The sequence below is a fragment of the Berghia stephanieae genome, chromosome 1, assembly GCF_034508935.2.
Source record: "Berghia stephanieae isolate SIO BIC M18660-M18661 chromosome 1, UCSD_Bste_1.3, whole genome shotgun sequence".
Classification (NCBI taxonomy): domain Eukaryota; kingdom Metazoa; phylum Mollusca; class Gastropoda; order Nudibranchia; family Aeolidiidae; genus Berghia; species Berghia stephanieae.
Window position 1 is genome coordinate 48,985,272 of NC_088360.1, and position 12,117 is coordinate 48,997,388.

At 35.4% G+C, this 12,117-nt stretch overlaps 1 protein-coding gene across 12 annotated transcripts in view; it reads right to left on the reverse strand.

The window, feature by feature from the left end:
• LOC144976807 (multiple PDZ domain protein-like) overlaps positions 1-11,399 on the reverse strand; it is a 302,900-nt gene extending 291,501 nt beyond the window's left edge. For all 12 annotated transcript variants that reach the window (XM_078921376.1, XM_078921356.1, XM_078921365.1 and 9 more), the window contains exons 1-4: positions 11,289-11,399; positions 5,919-5,996; positions 3,813-3,952; positions 369-543 (exon numbers count right to left, since the gene is read on the reverse strand). In XM_078921376.1, coding sequence (XP_078777502.1) covers positions 369-543; positions 3,813-3,952; positions 5,919-5,934 — 331 coding nt within the window. In that variant the 5' untranslated portion in view covers positions 5,935-5,996; positions 11,289-11,399. The remainder of the gene's footprint in view (positions 1-368; positions 544-3,812; positions 3,953-5,918; positions 5,997-11,288) is intronic.
• Between the last annotated feature and the right edge of the window lie 718 nt (positions 11,400-12,117).

Consider the following 12,117-nt stretch of genomic DNA (forward strand, 5'->3'; position numbering starts at 1 on the left):
AGAAGAAAAAGTGGCAAGGGGAACAATCAAAATAATAAAAAGGGTGTTTGCATTCATGGGCTGGCTCTTTCCCTTTTATAATGGAAGAAAATGATCGGCTATAAAAGGTACAGGTTTGCTTAAACATAAAGTGATTATTATATTAGTCTTCTCTTTTTTTTCTTCTCCTTTTAAATTTATTAAAACAATATTTTATTTTCCATGATTGGTCTGAGAGGGACTAAATGCATCTGCCTATGCTAATAAAAGGTACAATTCTCTATTTCTAATACATCGAATTAATAAGCAAAACACCTAATGTTTCTATTATCCTGTAGATAAAGTAACACAAATCTTCTTTTTTTTTTTTAAATTGCAAAATTGTATACCTGCATTAGTGTATGACTGGCCACGTAATTTGAGAGTTGAGCTGTTGGAAACACTTTCTGGAGGAAAGACATCAGGTGATTCATTGACAAGCAGTTCACCAGATGTGGTGATTTCAAACATCTCCTCTGTGATTGGTTGAGTTTGGGACACTTGGCTCAGCTCCTGGAGAGATTCCTGTATTGAGAGAGAAGTTACAAAATTGCAATAGAGATAATACTAGCCACGCCACCTGTGGACTATATAAAGTAATGAATGAAACTAAGTGACATCTATATGAAACTGAATATAACAGCTTCAAAAAATCACAAACTACCAAACACAGAACATTTCAGACTCAAAACCCTTTTTCAGCCAATAACAAAAACAATAAAAACAGTAATACATCACTTAAAATCCAGACAGACGGCAGAGAAATATAAGGCACACTGTCCGCATGTAAAAGGATCTTGAAAGGTCGATTATGTTACTGCTATGGTATGTTCAGTAAAATTTAGAAAAAGTTTGGTGCAGGCACTTGTATTAATAATGATGAGAAACATAGGGTTGGAGAAGAACTAGATGATAACAGATAAAAAAAATATCATGGTAACAGAGCCAAACTTGGAATCCAACTGACACAGCATCCTCCACTTGACTGATAGAGAGAGAGAGAGAGAGAGAGAGAGAGAGAGAGAGAGAGAGAGAGAGAGAGAGAGAGAGAGAGAGAGAGAGAGAGAGAGAGAGAGAGAGAGAGAGAGAGAGAGAGAGAGAGAGAGAGAGATATCAGTGAGCAGTCCCCCTAACCACGGTCAGATGTTTTGTTTGTTTTTAAGGGTTTTACGGCGCTTGCAACACATTTAGGTTATATCAGCGCCAGTAAAAAGGAAGAAAATGGGATAGTAAAAAGTTCTAGAATTACAGTTAAAGAACCCAAGAAAAAGTAAGACACAGGGGAACTGGAAACAAATAGGGATCAAATGTAGATTCCAAGATCACACTATCATTGTACTTAGTTTGAGATCACCTATAAGTCTCATCCGGACACAAGCACAAAATCCAACAAAGAGGAATACACTCAAATTCTTACACTAAACACTAAAAATAACAAATATAATAATACATAACAGAGAGATGATTTACAAGGAAAAAAATATCATCTCCCAAAACAATAACTATGCATTTGACTGTTTCCCTCCCAGCCAAGGCTCCGACGAGGGCCAGGACAAAACCAAGTAATCTCATTCCAAGACAAAGACAGAAAGCATGTTTGAAAACAGTGATAAGGGGATAGAAGACACAGTATGTACCTCCCTGCCCGCTATGGGAGGTCAGGATCCCCACCCAGCACGGTCAGATAATAGTAATAATAGCAAATCAAGATTTTAAATCTTCTATTCTTGGGACCATGTTCTGTTGCATTCTTGTTTAAAGGTTAGCTATCTCTAACATATAATCTATTTCCCAATTACATACTATAGGTAGTACACATAGGCTGTGAAAAAAAAGAAGAATTTGCAAGTTGCTTTTGACATATTTTTTTTTCAAAACAAGGGAATTTATAAAAGAGCGTGATGCTTACTTACTGACTTATTTACATGGCCTTTTGCCTCTTCAGGAGCATAGGCCTTCAACGAATGTCCTTCACTTTTTTCTGTCCTGTGCCATCACTTCCATACCTCTCCATGTCTGTCCCGAATGCAGGGTGTCCGCTTCTACATCTCTCCTCCAGGTGTCCTTAGGTCAACCCTTCTTCCGTTTGCCCTGTGTATTCCAGGTCAAAGCTTGCCGGGTGATGCTTGTTGTTGGACCAATCATCACCATTTTCTCCTCAACATTTCTTTTTCAATTAGTTTGTTTGCTTTCTGCCACAGCTCAATGTTAATTTAAAATCTTTCGCAAACATGAGTTGACAAAAGTTTGGATTTTATCTATGACTGTTTTCGTTGCCCTCCAAGTTTCTGAGCTATACATTAAAACTGCTTTAACATTTGAATTGAACACATGGACTTTTTGTACAAATTGCAATGATGTTAGATTTCCAAAAGTTTTTCAAAACGTTAAAGCAGTCCTTGCTTTTCTGATACGGGCCTTTACATCTTCGTCTGTGCCTCCATCAACACTGATAATACTTCCAAGGTATGCGAAGCTGTTCACATCCTCCAGGTTGTTCCATTTAGTGTAACAGAGTCTTTGTTATCTGTGTAAACTTTTAATCTTTGTGTCTTCTTTGGGTGAATGTCGAGGCCAATTCTTGATTAAATTTGGGCCACTTTTGATGTTTTGGATTGCATCTACTTATGGGTTTGAGAGAGAAGTGCAAGATCATCTGCAAAATCCAGATCTTCGAGTTGAGTTAACCATTTCTCTCTCCACTTGTTGTTTCTCATGATCCAGTTTATGGAAAGTAGGAACAGAAACAGTGAGAGGAGGCATCCCTGCATACTCTAGTTTTCACATCAAACACCCGTGTCAGTTTCCTTCCATGAAGTACGCGACAAGTCGTTCCCTCAAGTGTGATGCAGGCTATAGAAAATCTTGCTTAAAGTTTCACAGTACATTCCAGGTAAAACATTATGATATATTGACACCTATAATTGATCGTGCAAAGCGATGTATTATAATAATAACATATGTTTGCAGGGTAGAAAAGCTGATGTCAACACTTGAATATTGTGCTACTTAATAAAATATACAGCACACTGACTGGTATCATTTGTCCCAAGTGCACACTGCATTTAAGGGGATAACAACATGGCAATATTGTGTCAACTGGTCGAATTTGATGATGCAAAACATTCAAGAATAAAAACAATAACGAATAACATTCAAAATAGGAGTCAATGAAAATATACAAAACAAAATCAATCTTCCATTATTTTTCTGTTAAAAAAGAAAAAGCACAAATAAGCTGACTCTTTAAACATTTTGCATATATATCTAAAAAAATCCAGTCAGGAACTTTTAAAACAATGATAACAGTATTAATCCCAAAATCCCCTCCCCAAACAATAAACAACTAAATACAGTCGAGGACGGATAAATCGACATCGTTGGGACAGAGGTAAAATGTCAATATAAGCGTGACGTCGATATATCAGTCATTCTTTTTTTAAAGATAAATTATTGTCATTATCAATGGTTCGTAGCGTCGATATAACCGTATTGTGGTAAAATTTATGTCGATATTGGTGATTTGTATTTAATAATGTTATCGTTAATAATTGTTATGTCATGTCAATATAAACGTGATGTCGATATATCCGTTCTGCACTGTAGATAAAAAGTGTAAAAAAGATAAAGCCTTGGGTGAAGCAAGATGTGGCAACACTATCTAAATATTGAAACTATTTTGACTTCAAATTACCCATGCAATGACTTTTTGGTCACATTTTCTTATGTTTAACAATGGAGATGTAGCAGGACCATCAAAACATTAGGACCAATATCTATGTCCTTGGCCTTACCTGCAGCGTAAGCAACTGCCTAAATAAAGGACTCTCCAGCATGGAGATGATGGATGTAATCTCATCATCTTTAGTCCGATCTCCCTGATTCCACAGCTTTTGCTGGAGAATCTTGACATACTCTGCAGCAGTTTCACTATCTGTTGACAAAATGATTTTTTTTTACTTTTAAAGAAACAGGGGAGCAATCATAAGACAAAAATGTAAATCCAAAAATCATCTTAACCACTAAACAACAGTAAATTCGTACCATATCCCCTGTCTATCAGGAGATTAAATGCTCCTAAAAGCTACCACTAAATCTAAATCCGTTTAAACCTATGGATGGACATCAATTAGTACATTTTACGTCCATACCCAAAATTTTACATTGAAGTAGCCTACATACATCATATCATTTGTCATTTGACATGACTGACACTTTAATTTCACTGATCACAAGTTTTTGATTGTAAGCATTAAATGTCAAGAAAATATAATATACACCTTAATTGACTCAAAACCATTGAATGATCTTTGATTATAATGTTCGGCTTGACTTGAGGATGTGTTATGTCCATAACTAAAAGTGAGGTCAACGTCAGCCATATGGATGCTAGTTTGTTTTGGTTTTATTTTTCCCAGATGGTCATTTTTGGGGGGTTTTTTCATATAAAAAGCTTTACTTTTACTATTGTTGTGATGAAAAAATTTTACAAATCTAATGTCACTTCCCGATAAAAGTGCTAAAATAGTATCAACAAAAGAATTAGTTGTTTTTTGGGAAGGGGGAAAGGGGGGGGGGGGGTTATTAAGAGATAATCCTTAATGTCCTTTAATGGCCATGGAAATGAAATATGGATGAGCAACTGCATTAAGACATTTGCATAAATAAGTAGGAAATTTGATTAATTTTACACAGGTTTGATTGCATGTGCATAACTTTTAAGTACCTAGAGTGTTTCCTTCAAAACTAGTCTGCACACGGCGCACTACTATTACTAGTATTATGTATGTATTGCAATCAATTTTTACATGAACCACCAGACCAGTGGTTACAAGGCATAAAGTAAAAATAAATGATTAAAATATAACAACTAACTATTCAAATTTATATCTGGCGTGCACGAAAAATAAATGGAAAAGTTAAGAATCTGTAGCTGTCAGGCAAGTCTAAATTTGACCACAATCTAACCCATTTATTAAAATTTATGCACACAATTTTTCAAGAAAATGCGTTTTGATTGTTTTATTAAACATTCTGCATATTTGCCAGTAATTCTCAAATTTTCATATAATCTGTCAATCTCCCATTTTACTTTATGATGACTGTACTTGGCCCCCCCCCCCCCCCACCTTCAAAATCCAATCGATTTTCTATTGTTTTGAATAGTGATTTGATCCCATGTATTGACTCTTTTAACTTGCTTCTGTGTAAAACATTATAAGACCCTTATAAACTAGTTGGATATCATTGACCAAATGCTGTGGTCCATTGGATTCAAGTCAGATCGCATTCGAGGACATTCATCATGAGAAATACATCGAATATAGTTTCTGCTTCATATTGAAAATTATAAAACATGTTAGAAGAAAAACTTATCCCACATTTTATCCAGATCGGTCATTTGTTTTTCAACACAATAGAGTTTAGTCATTATTATCATTGTCATTGTAATTGGTATCACCATTTGTATCTCAAGCAATATCCAACTTGAGGTCAAAAAAGGATCTGAAACAAAAATACTTCAGTTTCTCTATAAGAAGGAATTGATTTTTTCTTTTTTAATCCGTGTGAAACTGTAACGGGTCTACAACAAGGACAATGTTTGATACTCTGCCAGAGGAACTTGAAAATTTGATGTAAACTCATGGAATTATTATTGGAACTATCACCTAAATCTGGTTTAAGATCAGGTTAGACAATGATAAGTATACAGAATATGAGTTAGATTCTTAAAATATAATTGAGGAAATGATGAGCATAGTGTTTTAAATTCGAAATAATTCATTTGATCATTTAGAATTTATATTACATATGTTTATGTCTGAAAAAAAAAATTATGGCTAAAATGACATAATGCAAACATAAATTGAGATCCATTTTTATCTCAATAAACTACTTACCACTAACAAGAGACATGATGTTATATGTTGCACATTACACAATGCCGATTCTTCAAAACGTGAGCCTTATAAAGGAAGCTGAGGGGAAAAAAAGTGAATATATGAGATAATATATCAACTCAAAAAACTTGAAAGGACAATTTCATTTATTATCATCATAATACAGATGAGGCCATTGGAAGAATATAATAAGCATCTTGAACTCCCGAGTTTGAAACTTTGAACTATTACCCAATGTGCAATCCTAAGGTTGTTCAGTAGCTTTGAGAACTTGTTTGAAACTTCAAACATGGGAGATGAAGAATCTTATATTATCATCATCATCATCATCATCATCATCATCATCATCATCATCATCATCATCATCATCAGCATCATCATTATCATTATTATAATTCTTCTAATTATATTATGATTATGATTATTATTATTATTACTATTATTATTATTATCATCATTATTATTATTACTATTATTATTATTATCATCATTATTATTATTATTATTATTATTATTATTATTATTATTATTATTACCATCATTATCATTATTTCATTATTACCATCATTATCATTATTACAAGTAAAGGTCCAATTACAGTAAGGATCGGAATTTTTCTCAAACTGATCGATTGACAATATACTCCCTCACTCTACTTCAGTATAAATGAGTACACAAGGCAGTGACGGAATTCTTTTAAAAGGGGGAGGAGGAGAGGAAGCTGAAATATATAATGTACTCAGCACGATGATGCTTGGACTTATCTTCATAGCTGACTGATTATATGATAAAAGTAATACAGAGCACATGCTCAGGTTACTAATTAAGAAAGGTTACCAAAAAAAAAAAAAAAACAAAAAAAAAAAACCCCAAAAAACATCCGATAAAGAGGCAATAAAGGTAATAACAAAGACGAAATACAGAGAAGGCAGAGCATCCCACCATTCAATGTGAGAAAAAAGAACCATACCTGTATCAAAATTAATGGAATTTGGCCAACAGGATATATTACCAATAATAATTTGTGAAATAACAACATGGGAAGGTTACTCAAAATACTATTTTGAGAGATTAATAAAAAATTCAAAACCATTACTTGAAAACTATCCGGGAGATCAACAAAAAACATGTGTCAAGATAAAGAAAACAGACTAATCAAGATCTACCTGGAATAAAAAAATCAGAAATGGAAATGAAAAAAAAAATATAAATAAATAATAAAAATAAATATTTTTTTTAAAAAACGAAATTTAAAAAAGCAAACAAAACTCAACACTCCAAATCAGAAAGTTGCTCCATTGCAAATAAATTTTGTCTGTTTATGTTTATTTCATTCTGTTTTAATTTTGACTCAAGTCCAACAATATCGCAATGATAACAATGGAACAGTTCTATGAATTTCTTAATTAAACCCCTCCCCCCCACCCTCAAAGAAACAAAAAACAAAACAAAAAAACAACAACATATGAGCCAATGAAATCCTGATTCAGCATGTTTAATGTACGAAACAAAGTCACATTTTCCAGAACTGCCTCTCTTCTAACACGGCAGAAGAGAGCATTTGCCCACTAAAATATCCATATATACAGAGATTCCACCTTTCCAACTTTACTCCAAAAATACTGATAGCTCAATTATTTTAGACAATGAAAAGATTTTTAACTTAGATATTTCGAAAGAGGACAGTAAAAACAAAATTTAAAAACCATATGTGACTGATTAATAAAGTTTTTTGAGAGAGAGAGAGAGAGAGGGGGGGGGGGTGGTGCGGAATTGAGAGAGAAAGACAGAAAGAGAGAGAGAGAGAAAGAGAGAGAGAGAGAGAGAGAGGAGAGAGGGGAGGAAGAGAGAGGGAAAGAGAGAGGAAGAAAAGGAAAGAGACTGATCCAGTATCAAGAAAAGTCAAATGTTGTTGCCCTGCCAAGGACTAGGAAACAAAAGTAGAAATACAAGACAGGCAATCAAAATTCTATGATCTTATAGCCACAGCCCTACCCTTTATCTAGGGTCCAACATTTTGCTCAGGGAATAAAAAAATAACCAACAACAAAACAAAAATAAGATGCTGAAAGCTCGCTCAGACAGATCCCCTAGGTGTCATTGTAATCCCATGTCAACTAGGTCATCTCATCCACACTGTTGAAATTTTATATTTATATATATCTAAAATGTCAGTAATTATATAATGCAGAGTTTCCAATTCAGGAGGCAAAAATTTACTGAACTTTTATGTAAACACATTGAACGACCTTGGAGGGTTTATAACAAACTAAATTCCATCAATTTAAGGAAAATTGACAACCTTGATAATGGTTGCTGGCTATGTGCCAAGTGATTGGGAAGCTAGAAAAGCAAGCATACCGGAGAAATACTTAGAGGCAAAATGTTCTATGGTACTTTAAAGATCACATGCCTCAGACAGGCCGGTCAGTTTAATACTGGCGAATCTGATTCCTTGTACCCATTAGGTTCAATCCACCCTAGGCTGGAATGAGAAGAGCCATTCCAGACCAGCGAACCTTTACCTAATCCCCACACAAAAGAAGGTCATAAAAATACAGTTCACAGAGGGATGGACAGCAATCCAAGACAATTCGGAACCTGGAACTATATCAGTTAAAAGCACATTTGTGCTGACAAAAAAAAGAAAAGTGGCCAAAAATATTAGTGTCCTATGAGGAAAAAAATTATTGTGTAAACATTGTACATATATTTTATAATTAGAAAAGAATCTATCATTGTCATTGTGGAATGTAAAAAAAAAAATTAATAAATAAATCTTGAGCTTTTATATAGAGCAATATCCACTAAACATGCTCAAAGCACTTTACAATGGGTCCCTGACAGACAGCATCATGTAACATGTAGAACGAGACATGACGCCTGTTAGGCAATTTTACAATTTTTTTTTTCCGATAGAGTCAACATTGTTACTTGCCAAGTACTCATTTTACACCTGAGTACAGTGAGAGAATGTGAGTAAAGAGCCTTTTCCAAGGACTCAACTATGCACAGTGCGAGGCTCGAACCCAGGACCTTCCAATCCTAAAGTGAGTGTCATATCACGAGACCACATAGCCGCACAATTACAGAAATTAGTAGGCCTAGGATTCGTCTGCGAAATTAAAAAAAATCCCCAACTATCATCAATATCCCCCAAATTGTGGTCAGAATTAACGAATTATAGAAACAAAAGAAGATCAATAAAGTTAACAAGTAGGTAGGTAGTGAAACCTTCAGTGGTTTGTGAACTATGAACCGATTTGCTGATTAACAAGTTTCTTACTGATTGAAAAAAAGGGGGGAATTGCCAGTTTGATGTTTTCAGTTCAAAGTGTCAAAAACTTACAAGTCATTAATGCGATTTGCTTTTTGAAAAAGGTGGATTTGGCATCTGCGCACGATTTACTTTCATTTTGTTTTAAATATCACTTAATATATTAATTGATTTGGGGCACAAATTAACACTGGCATTTTTTCAGATTATTTGGAATTGTTCACACCTTGTTTTGCATTTTGCATAAAATTTTTCTGCCAAAACAAGGCAGTATAATAAAAAAAAAGCCTGGCCTTTTCTTATTGCCAGACACCGCCTCTGTATCAAAAGCCTGGTGTTTTCTTATTGCCAGAAAGTGTCTGGCAATAACGATAGCCTTATGAAATTGAAATTTGTCTACTTTCAAAATATTAAAAAAATGAAAATCAATAGAAATCAGATGTTAGCTGAGAAATCTAGTTACGGTTTGATTACGGAACCATAATTGTTCATCATTGTTCCATGACACAAAAGTAAGGAAAGCTCATTTGTCAACATTTGAATTTGGCTCTGTACTTTCTCTTCTCCTGCTACACAAACATCACTTTTTTTCAATTGTAAATGGACATATTATAAAGGCCGGCTCTTTTTCTCCGAATGCTTAGAATATAAACTTGAACTCTATTTCTCCAAATAGTCCGCTAGCCTCTAGTAGCTGATGGGTTATGGACACTATGTCTATGCAAAAGTAAATGCTCAAACAGAGTGGACTAGCATTTTTTAGGCACATTGTTGACAAAGACAGGTTTTAGTTTTATAAAAAAGTTGTGCTATCGCGAATACTCCATGTCGTGTTCACTTTTGCACTTCGCGCTGCATTACAAAGAAAGAACAGAAGTAAACCTAAATAATAAAGCCAAAGTTTCAAGATGGGAACAGAGGTTGAAAGACAAGATAGCACAAACTCAAGATAGAAGTCTAACAGATAGTCAGGAATAAAAAAGACAGAGTGCCCAAGCACTGTCAAAAGAAAACCCAAAAAAAAAAAAAATTTTTTAAATGCATACACATTCATCATTCACACAGACTCTCGCAAATAACCAGAGATCAAGTTTATATTTTCCCAAGCATTCGGAGAACGTTGTGATTATCCCCAGACAGGGAAAAAAGTGGCGGAACCAGGATTTGAACCCGCAACGTCGATTCTGGTAAAACTTCCAGGGCAGACGGCTAAACCATTCGGCCATGAAACCCACTTCGAAGTCGACGCATATTGTGTATATGTAGTAACAACTGATTTAATGTTGGTTAATTTTATGTTTTTATAGATATTTTATTAACTTTCCTTATTTCTATGGATCTATGTGCATTTGGAAACATTCAATATTCTGGAATGTGGATAATTGTTTAAAAGAGCGGAGTTTCAAATATGTGTCTGGGAATAACGAAATTTCGTTATCCCCAGACAGGTGTCTGGGGAGAACGAATTTTCATTATTCCCAGACAGGTGTCTGGGGATAATGACAGCCTTCAGAGAAATATAGACGTCTAGATTCGTATTATTATTATAAAAGTCGTCTGGGAAAAAAAAAAGTGACGCAGACTTGGTCTGAACAAATAGGGACTCTACTTATCTTTGCTTTCGACAAAGGCAGGCAAAGGCTAATGCGGAAGGTTACTACGACTAAGGACCAAGGACTAAATCTAAAGGCTAAGATGGCAAGGATCATCTGCAAGTGCAAGTGAGTGGTTTTTCACTCAGTCTCAATATTATTAGATATTAAAAGTATAAAAGATGAAAAAAAAAATAGGTATGTCATCAACAAAACACCTAAATCATAACGTCTGAAGTCTCTTTTTAACAATATATCTAAAACACAACTGAAAATTAGTTCCCTGTCACTGTCACAAAGCAAAGAACTTTGTCACCTACAACAAGCCAACGCCTACAGCTGCCACTGAGACACCTCGTTCAGAGGAAACGACCTGTCATTTTGTTTGTTGTTTGGTCATCTGAACAGAATTGTCATGTTTCAGACGGCCTGAATTAAGAAACGCAACTAATCCAAAGATCCAAATTAGCAAAAAACAGTATAAATGATTGTGAAACTGACCTCTTATGTCAAACTAAATTACTTTTGACAAAGTAAACAAAAGTCAAAGTAGGAAATCAAAGCTTCGCTGTATTTCGTGTTTACGGAAGTGAAAATATTCCAACTATTCACTTCCGTCCGTCACTGTCTCACTCCCCCCCCCCCCCCCCCCCCCCCCCCCAAAACCCATCCCACTGTCCTCACCCCACCCTCCCCCCCCCCCCCCTCTTCTCTCTCTCTCTCTCTCTCTCTCTCTCTCTCTCCAAAATATAAATAGTGATATGAAAATTATCCATAGGATTATCCAACAAAGTTAGAGAGAGGGGTGATGAGATGTCATTCACGAGACGTCTACTAACTTATTGTTACTAGTGCGGGGCGGTCCTTGGCAAGCTTAAGGACCACGGTCCTACGGTCCTTGGGAAATGAAGACCTCAAGGACCGGTCCTAGGACCGGTCCTTTTCGACATTGAACATTCCTGAGAGACTGTTGGAAATTCGAACCGGTTTGACCTTTGAGACCGTGGGATCGTTCATTCTTGAACCGTTAAAGACCGCTCACGACCTGAAAACCGTGGTCTACAGGAGTAAAACCACGAGTAGTCACACTCATTTCAAATTGTAACTAATTAGAGAGAGGGGTGATGCCTTCTTTATTTGCTCACCGTACTTCATTGTTACTTCGATAATTTAATAAAATTTTGAAATTTATCCCATTAACGGAGATAATGGCATCGCCAAGGCGTTGAATCGAGTTGTTCGTGGCGTTGATACACACACGCAACTCCTACCCCCCCCCTCCCCCCCCCCACACACACATTAGAGGCAGCGGAGCATTGAAGAGTAAAGA